The sequence below is a fragment of the Sesamum indicum genome, linkage group LG15 (genome assembly GCF_000512975.1).
Source record: "Sesamum indicum cultivar Zhongzhi No. 13 linkage group LG15, S_indicum_v1.0, whole genome shotgun sequence".
NCBI classification, from domain to species: Eukaryota; Viridiplantae; Streptophyta; class Magnoliopsida; order Lamiales; family Pedaliaceae; genus Sesamum; species Sesamum indicum.
The window spans coordinates 5,960,790-5,970,407 of record NC_026159.1 but is presented as its reverse complement, the minus strand read 5'-3'; the positions used below and the strand labels follow the sequence as shown (position 1 = coordinate 5,970,407).

The following is a 9,618-nucleotide window of genomic DNA, read 5'->3' as shown; positions in this document are numbered from 1 at the left end:
GGCCTATTGATGTTATGCAAATTGAGACACTTCATCATGCAAACAAGCAGAAGACAGAAGCTTACATAGTTGATATGCTGTTGTGGCTTAATTATTTGGTTAGCCGTTCCAAGGCCAGCGCCAAGGGAGGAGGCCCTGTAAGGCCATCCATCAGATCGCCTGTTCATCCATCCACCAATGTAGCTGATGAGCAGCCCATTACAAATGGCCCCTCGCCAACTCCGAGCCATGCAGATCAGGAGTTGCTGCAGAGCTTGAACTGCAAGAGCGAGGGCCAAGAAACGACCAATGCATGCAACTCAGGTCCTGAAGAAAGCAATGCAGCAAAGCTTGAGGGTAATGAATTGGAAGCACGCATGTCTGGGAACACGTTTGCTCGTCTTGGACTCGGCGATGAGAAATCGTTGGACGTGATTGATAGAGTTTAGAAATGCATGCATCGACTGTATTCTTGTGCTTTATATACACACGGAATTGGATCATGATGTATATGTAAGGGTGGATGAAAGTGAGGGATCTTGATGTGTATAGGCGATGATATGTCTGTAAAATTGAAGGAATAGCGAAGGTTTCTCGTGTTTTATTTTTAGTTTTAAGAGATCTTCTTTCCGAATTCTCAATCTCGTTCTATGAACTGACAATGGTAAAAGAGTTCCATATGGAAATCCAAATATAAATCTATCCGGGGTGTTTGTAATAGTTTCAAAAGCACTTGTTTTAAATTTTTCCAAGCACCTCTATACACACACATTTATATACATATATATTATATATAAAAAAAAACTCTATTTTTGCTAATAAATAGTGATTGTTTACACTGTGATACTAAATTTTTTGAATTATAAAAAATATCCTTATGTGTGTTTTCAACCACTCTTACTGAGGTTAGGTATAGTTACGAATATTTCTTTGTTATTTGAAAAATTATCAATATCCCCCTATTTTAACAGTCGTTTAACAAATAGCCTTCCATTAGTCTGCATTAGGTTCTCATTCATTTTTTGTGGTGAACTGATCAAATTGCCCTTATGGACTAATAATGATAATTTTATTTATTTTTTATTGACTAAGTGGATAATTTTTTTATAATTTTTAAAATTTTTCATCCATTCTGTTTGAATTTCTTTTATAATTTTTTATTTTTATTTTTTAACAAGACAAAAAATAGAGTAAGGGCATAGTTGACAATTTCATACATTCATCCAAAGCTTACATAATTCCATCAAATACTAAGGGGGTATTTTTAATTTTTCAAACAATGAGGGGTATTCATAATTATGCCAAACTTGGAGGTTGTTGTAATTTACCCTGTAATCTATATATTTATACAATCTATCTATACTAATATGAAAATTTCACTCACAAACGACAGTTTGTAAAATAGCAATGTCAAATTCTTTTGTGTCGATAATATCATTGAATTAGTTTATTTTATTTTATTTTGTATGTAATATATTTTATTTTATTTGTAATATATTTTAAAGCATAATTAATTATTTATTATATGCATGCACGAACGTCGTGCTATAACAACTAGTACTATATAAAAAGGAATGGCCTTCCACCACAAACGGTGGTTAATGATACCGCCGCATAAATTTTTTGTGAAGTCAAAAATGCCCCTGCACTGATAAAATAACTAACTTATTTAACTTGTCAAATTTTACATTGATTGATAAATCAATTTTTTCTTTCTTTCTTCTTTTTTATGTTTAATATAATATATTGATTTATTTATTTATAATATTATTTCTAATATCTTTTAAAAAATATAAAAAAAATTATTTACTACATGCACGAAGTAAAAACATGTGACAATAACTAATATAATAAAATAGAAACACTATAGTCATACAAGTGAGCGTCATCTAATGCATATTTGGATAATTTATTTACATTCTATCTTTACCAAATAAACAATCAACTATTTCAAGAAAATAAAATTTAAATGTAGATAAGGTTAGGACTGTTTATCTTTATCCAAAAGATTCATCAATGTTTTTTTGGTAAATTATCCTTTATTTTATTTAAATTTAGATAATATAACAATTTATATTTATTCAAGAAATTTGTAAGGTTTTCAATTTAAATTAGTTAGCAACATAATTCAGGTTTAATTTATTTCTATTAATAACTTTTGTTATTGATTATTATCATGTTTAATTTTAGATTACTTTTCAATTAGCCATTTTTATACAATAAAATTTAAATAATTTAAAATTATTACTTTTTAATTGTAATATTTTTGTGTTATGGCACGAGGTACTAATTAATTAAATTGATAGATGTATATTAAATCTCCCCATTTAAAATAATGACAACAATAATCACAATATTAATAAATGTCCAGAAAAGGAAGCATTTAGAGATTTAGTAAGCATCTTTTGAACCTGCCATAATTTGGGAATTTGCAATTTGAACTTTTGTTGAAATTATGGGACTTTTTAAATAAAAAGTCAATTTTATATAGGGTTTAATGTCCTTTTGATCCTGTATCTTTAGAATTTTGGTAAATTTGTTCTTTATCTTTTGGTATGACAAACTAATCCTGTATTTTTTTAAATGTTCTCGATTTTGCTCCTCTGACCGAATTAAGCTAATGCTCATTTTGCCCTTCTACTGAAATTGCTCTTCTAAATCCATACACATGCTCTTAATATTGCCCAACATTCTTACATAATAAAATTAAGCCCTTATAAGTTTGTACCTCGTTTCAATCACCTTGCTCCCGAGTATTCCAAGTCCTCGATTTTTTACCAACTAAGAGCCTGTTTGGTTGTATTTTCAATGAGATTTTTTCCACTTTTCACTATTTGGGTAGTTGGGATTTTGTTTGGTCAAGCCATTTTCATTGAGAATGCATTCCTATTTTAATTCTCAAATTTTGGAAATTATAGGTCACATGAGTTTGTCATACTTGTCTTATCTGGTCAGCATGTCTTTTCTTGTTTCAAATCAATTAAAATTATTTCAAATGGCAAGACTCACTTTGATTATTTTATAATTTCACATATTCAATCAATTGGGTCATCTGTCACATCAAAAATACATATACATATATTCAACATTTTCACACCTATATACCTACATTTAGAAACAACTAATCCAAACATATTCTCAGTTTTCATACAAAAACCAGTAAAGCATTTCTACCCATTTTCAAATGTTGGAAACTGAAAATGAAAATGAAAACACAACCAAACAGGCTCTAAGTATTTATTAAGCCCTTATAATTATGAAATCTTAATTTCACCAACTGAGTATTTATTAACGAGTTGGTTCTTGTTTGTAGCGATAATTATAACCAAGGTAGCCAAGGATTATTATGGTTATAACAAATTAAATTTTATGGCCTATAGTAATTACAATATACTCAAAATGCAATAATGTAATGTACCTCCCAAAATTAGTGTTTTTGTTGCCAATGAAAACAACACAATTAAGTGAACGTCTTTTCAATTATAAATGGTCCCAAATTTACAAATATAACACAAAATCTTCCACATCAAAAAAAAAAAAAAAAGAAAAAAATCTTAAAAAATTCATCAAAACAATTTGATAATGTGGAAATAAGAAGAAATTCTCATATGATGTGCACTTTTCAATTTATAAAATACAAAAAACAATATTTATGGGAGAAATGTTTCCAAGGGGGAGGTGGAATTTGTAAGGCTCTGTTAGATGATTATTAAAACTTACATTTAAAATTCCTCTCGCATAAGTTTAAATGAATTATTTAAATGAAATTGATGATACGATCAAGATATCTGTCCGTACTGTTTTGTATAGATGGATATCGCTTAACGCATCTTTATTATACATATTTGGTAACTTTGCACTAAATAAGGCAATTTTTAGTTATCTTGAATCCGCTTTAAAATATCAACCCTGGGAATCATCTTCCTCGTTTATTTTCATGTTACATCGCATAACTCTCTATTTATATTTCTTCAGACGACCATCGTTGCATAGCTTTCTTCTCTATCTTTTCATCACAAGGTCAAACACTTTTACTTCTGTTCATATTCTTTACACGATCACTGCTACACCGCCCTCCGCTCCATTTTTTCCTCTCCAGACGATCCTATCTTTCCACCACAGTCCTCTTTACGTTCCATCACTGCAATCATCCCTCTCATCCAAAGGTATTTCCAACCAATACATGTAAAATTCTCAACTGATAAATTTAGGGTTCTCAGCGACTTTCAGTTAAAATTAATCAATTTCAATAGTTCGCAAGAACTACAAAAAACAAATGGATATATGAACACAATCTTTTCAGCATTATAAAAGTATTTTAAAGAATTATTAAAGCCAAAACAATATCCTAATTATACTATTGATCAAGAAACTAAAATGTTTGAAGCACAATAATTCAGGGCATCAAAATTTAGTATTGGAAGATGAAATAATTTTTCTACTATTAAAGAATGAAGATTCATATGGTATCTATTATATATATATATATATATATATATGTATATAAAGTTTGAATAAAATGAAGATTCAATTCAATATAAATAGGCCTAATTGGAAGGGAGATTCCATGAGAGAGAGGGGAGAACGAAGCACCAACACGTCAGTCTTTACTGGCGAAAAAACGTACCATCACCGCCTCTCTCTCTCTTTTCTCCCTCTCCTAGCGCCTCTTAATATATACACGCACACATTACACACAGATGCCATCAAAACCCTCTCAATCAACCCCTCAATCGAATCGATTTGTTCTCCCGGGTATGCTTCTGCTCTCATCTCATTGTTAAATCAACTGCTGGCGGGAAATAATTGAATTTGCATGTGGACTTGTGTTGATGTTTTCTTGGTTGATTTTATGTTCGGCGAACTGAATGAAAACCGTGTGTTTCGTTGTTTGCTGTGTTTTTTTGTGGTACATTTGTCTTTTGAATAGCCATTGACTCGGTAAAGCTTCAATGCATGCAGAATTCTTGTTTTTACAATTGTGAGGTTTTTTCTTGGAAAGATTTTGGAGTTGTAACATTAGTCAAAATTGGATTTTTCTTTTGTTGTTTTTTTCATATGGTATGTTGTTGATGATGGCTTCTTAGATTCTTGGACTGGGTTTTTGGTTTTGATGTTATCTGTGTTATTTTCACCCGGGCTCTTGCTTTTTCCCTTTTTGGAGGCGATTTTTGACTGGGTTCTCGTTAGTCTAGCTTCTGCATTTGCTTGGTTTTCTGCTTGTGGGTTCCTAGTTCATCACAATTTTTCCTTTTGGCATTGGTGAACCTTGTTTTTTCTTGTATTACAGGTTATGGGCTTGAAATTTGAAGGAATTTAACGTAAAAAAGAGAATGCCTCTTTATAAAAGAAAGCCATTTGCTTTGGTCGAAAAGCCTGAGGATCTAAAGCCCCAAGAGCTCGTCTTTCAAATTCGCTTCACAAAAGAAATCTTCAGAAGTTATAAGTAATTCTTTTTGTACTCAAGCACCAATCCTTACAAAAATACTATTTTATTTTTGACATTCTTATAATGCCTCGATTTAATTTGTAACAGTGAATATCTGAAGCGAATCAACTTATATCGCAAAAGAGTCTGGACATGTAAAGCTACAGGGAAGGGCAATTTGACCTATGAAGAGGCCTTGGATTCAGAAGACAAAGCTTCCAAAAGAATACAAAATATACCCACCCAATACATAGCTCCTGTGCTTCGTGATGTCCAGTTCAGTAAGTCCACTGCTTTTCTGTGTTTTATCATTTAGAAATTTATTTTAAAGTAGTTGCTCTCATCTGTTAAATCTACATCTTGATTTTGTTCTACACGCGGGAAGCCACTTTGTTGTTGAATTTCTAAAATGCAGTGCCAACTGTCAAAGGGTCGCAGAAAGATGTAGCCAAACATTTGATAATTCCCTTCTGGTTCTTGCTTAATAATATGAGACACACTACTAAGTTCTGATTTCTTTTGGTATATGGTTGATTCTTTTTTTGGTGTTCTTTTGAATCCATAAAGTGTAAGTTTTGTGTACATCATTGCGCAGATCTTTTTTGTTAGTTGGGGTTCCATTAATTATATGCGACACCGTACATGAGAGGTGATAAGATTTGAAAAAGGATATGAGCAAGCCCATCGGAGAACCCATCTTATCAAAACCACACAGAACTAGATGACAAAAAGTATTTATTGCTCTAGATTGAAATAGATCTTTTCCTTTCAAATGCTTTGCTTACTTCCCCCTCTCATTGTTTGCCGAGGCCATAAGCCTTTTGAACTTATGTTCTTGCTGTCCTTCCCCTTCTCTCTGCGTCCGCTGCACTAGCATGAAAGCAGTCCCTGACCTGAATTACTTCCTGAATATCCAGCCTTATTGCTTGATAGCAAGATTTGTCAGCACTAGAGGCCTCACAACAGCATATTTTGGAATCAAATCTAATGGGTTAGTGAAGCTGTGAATTCCAATCCATATCAAGTTACTAGTTCCACACTCTGAGATGCAGTAGAGTGGCATTTAGAATTCTCATTTTGGTGATCCGAATTATTATATGTTGCTTTGTTTCATTGTTCTTTATGAGGTAATAGAGAGATGACAAAGTATATATTTTAAAATGATACTTTAGCGTAGAAATTGTTAGAGCTGCTCTTAGTTCAGTTACAGAATCCTTCCATTTCGCAAATTGTTCATAGTGCACTTATGGACCCTTGTCTGGAGCACACAATTTTATGCTATCCGCTTAATGTTTCTGTACATGTTGCATTTGTAATAATGTGATGAATAAAAATAGAAACATGGGCACCTGGTCAAATTTATTGATTGTTGAATAAAAACTGACGTAAATGAATTTAGTCGAAAGCTGTTCTCTATGGCTATAACACATCTCATACCTCCGGTGTTCTTTGGTCAGAGGTCCATTCTCAGCTGCTTCCTCTTGTAATAGAGCTGAGATATTGTTTGCACGGGCATGAAGATTTGTCCTTTATATTACTCCTTGTGGCTAGTTTTCATTTTAGGTATTACATGCATTACTTTAGAGAAGTGTTTGAGGGATAGATTCCTGGAACTTTGAATGGAAGTTGTTGCCTTTTGCTGCTATGGCTGGAAATTCCAGCTGTTATTTGCAGAGTCATGATTGCTATAACTGAAATTGACAATAAAACTTGAGCATTAAATGTGTCATTCAAGTTGATGGCACCTATTTGCGGAAAGGTGATCTGGATGTTCTACAGCTTAATTATTTATGAACTGCGTCAGGTTGCTTAATGCACGAACTGCTTTAATAAATGAGATCCTCTTACATTTTTCCTCAACTACAGATTTGGTCTACTCACAACTTTTATTATTTGATGGCAGGCATGCTGAATTTAAAAGATCTGGTCAATTCAATTGCTGTGAAGTTACAAGGTCCCTTTTCTGAGGGTGCTGAATTGTATGGAAGAAAGGATGGCCGTTTACATCTGTGCAAAATTATAAAAGTCACTGAGGATGCTAACAACAGACAATATGAAATTGCATGGCTTGACAGCGACCATAAAAGGAGTGGAAAGGCATTGGTAAATGGTGATGAGTTGACTGGAAAGAATCTGCCGTTTAGTAAACGGGTCCTCAAGTCTTTTATCAAAGATTCTACTTATCGGAGTATTCCTTGGGTTTTACATGATCATTTAGCAAAGAAGCATGGAATCTCAACTGCTCCTCCTGAAGAATTAAAGATTAAAGTTTCCATGCAGAATGGACTTGTAGTTTGTAATAGGAAGAGGAAAAAGACTGAAGAGACACAAAATGCTGCGGTGAATTTGAAATTCTGTTTCCTTTATCCTTTTAATTTCTTTTGGCAGCTTCTGTAGGTGATAATGTTTTCTGTTGATTTTTCCTAGGAGGCAAGTGAAAAGAAGATCAAGGTATATACGCGGAGGAATAAACTAACATCTGAACCCTCAATGCCTGAAAAGAGTGCTGATGAAGGTAGGTTTTAGTCGGCATACTTTTCGAGTCAAGCATCATTATTCTGCTTTCCTATTTCTGTTGCATTTTCTTGTGTTCTTGCGAAAATTCCCTAAGCTGTTATGGTTGGATTAGTTGTAATGATCAGAGAGGAGAGATCTGGGAATGGGGATGGGTGTGGTGGTTGGGTTAGTTCCCTACTCTTCTTCCTTTTGTGTCTGCATATGCATTTTATTTATCTGCCTGTTGGACTATCTCTTTCTTTCTATTGTCTTGTGGGCCAGTGCTATTATTATTACATCCTTAATGCTTCGTCTCTTTAGTTATTGAGTCCACGAGTATCTCAAATCCTTACATTCATCCCTTCATTTAACTGTGTAACCTGGTCCTTGTCTCTGTCTCATTAACTTTATTTGTGGTTGCAGTGAATAAGAACCCAGAAGATCAGTCAATTAAGTACCCTATTGATGACCTGCTGGTGCGCCCTTCCGAGGAAGATAGGCTTTTGACAGAAAGGCCTTCTCCTTGCAGGGATTTCAGTGTACCTATGGATTGTGTTGGGGATGCTTTGATGGTGTGGGATTTCTGTGCTTCTTTTGGCCGGCTATTGAATTTGTCTCCTTTCTCCCTTGAAGACTTTGAGAATTCTCTTTGCTACAAGGACGCCACTCCTTTGCTAATTGTGGAATCTTATTCAGCTCTTCTTCGCTTGCTTGTAAAGGACAATGGAAAATTCGCTATGACAATGGAAAAGAAAAAGAGGAAGCCAAAGGTTAACATTTGAAACATACTATTCATCACAGGCTATTTATCACATGAAATAGTACTGATGGATTTATTATCTTCCTTTCCTTTCTGCGAACTGATGTTTAAGTATCTGTTCTCATTTTTCTTTTCTCTCCATCTCATTTCAGATTACACAGGTCACCTGGGGTGAATATCTATGCGATTTCTTGGAAACAAGTTGCGGTGATGAATTATCCACGCACATAAGTACTATCAAGCGAGGTCATTATGGCCTATTAGAGATTCGTGTGAAACTGGCTATCTTCTGTGAACTGGTTGCTCAAGCTCTGGAGACAGATACTATCAAGGACAAGTTGGATGAATATATTGAAGAAAGGCAGGCACTTGCTGCTACACGGAGGGATGAAGCACTGGATGAAGGGAGAAAGAGGAGGGAAGAAAAGGAGCGGAGGAAGTCAGAAGCGACTGGCAAGGAAGTTAAAGAAGAGAGTCGAGTGAAACCTGGTGTAGGCTATCATAGTATAGCCAATGAAGTCACTCCGGATAAGAGTAATGGAAAAGTTCTTTCCCAACAGAATCATTCATCTAGAAACAGGTTGGAATTGATTAATTTTTAGTTACTTCAAGTAAACAATTGGTTGGCAAGTTGGATTAAATGTGAAATCTTACTAGCCCTACCTTTCTCTTTGGCCGCTGTTTATTTCATTTGAAAATATTTTCTCAGTGATAATGAAGAAGGAGACGGCACATCCAAGAAGAATGGTAAGAAACAGAAGGTTGAACGTAATCCCTCTCCGGAAGATGTTAATCATCCATCTAAGAGGGAAATCCATAAATTGATGAAAAATGAGATCAAGGAATCAATAGAGATGAAGAGTGCTGAAGAACGGGTGAGTCTCTCTCTATCTACCTCTCTCTCCTCTCTTTGTGTGTGCTCATGGACACATCCATATTCATGTGTATAGCAGAA

At 34.1% G+C, this 9,618-nt stretch overlaps 2 protein-coding genes across 2 annotated transcripts in view; both read left to right on the top strand.

Moving 5' to 3' along the window:
* The window catches only part of LOC105178023, a gene marked incomplete in the record, with an annotated part of 9,837 nt that extends 9,188 nt beyond the window's left edge, over positions 1-649 (top strand). The window contains 1 exon segment of the mRNA XM_011101360.2: positions 1-649. Within this exon segment, the coding sequence (XP_011099662.1) occupies positions 1-428 (428 nt within the window).
* LOC105178022 (DDT domain-containing protein DDB_G0282237) overlaps positions 4,519-9,618 on the top strand; it is a gene marked incomplete in the record, with an annotated part of 6,626 nt that continues 1,526 nt past the window's right edge. Inside the window, 8 exon segments of the mRNA XM_011101359.2 lie at positions 4,519-4,734; positions 5,270-5,425; positions 5,516-5,688; positions 7,311-7,747; positions 7,835-7,922; positions 8,327-8,673; positions 8,816-9,243; positions 9,373-9,538. Coding sequence (XP_011099661.1) covers positions 5,313-5,425; positions 5,516-5,688; positions 7,311-7,747; positions 7,835-7,922; positions 8,327-8,673; positions 8,816-9,243; positions 9,373-9,538 — 1,752 coding nt within the window.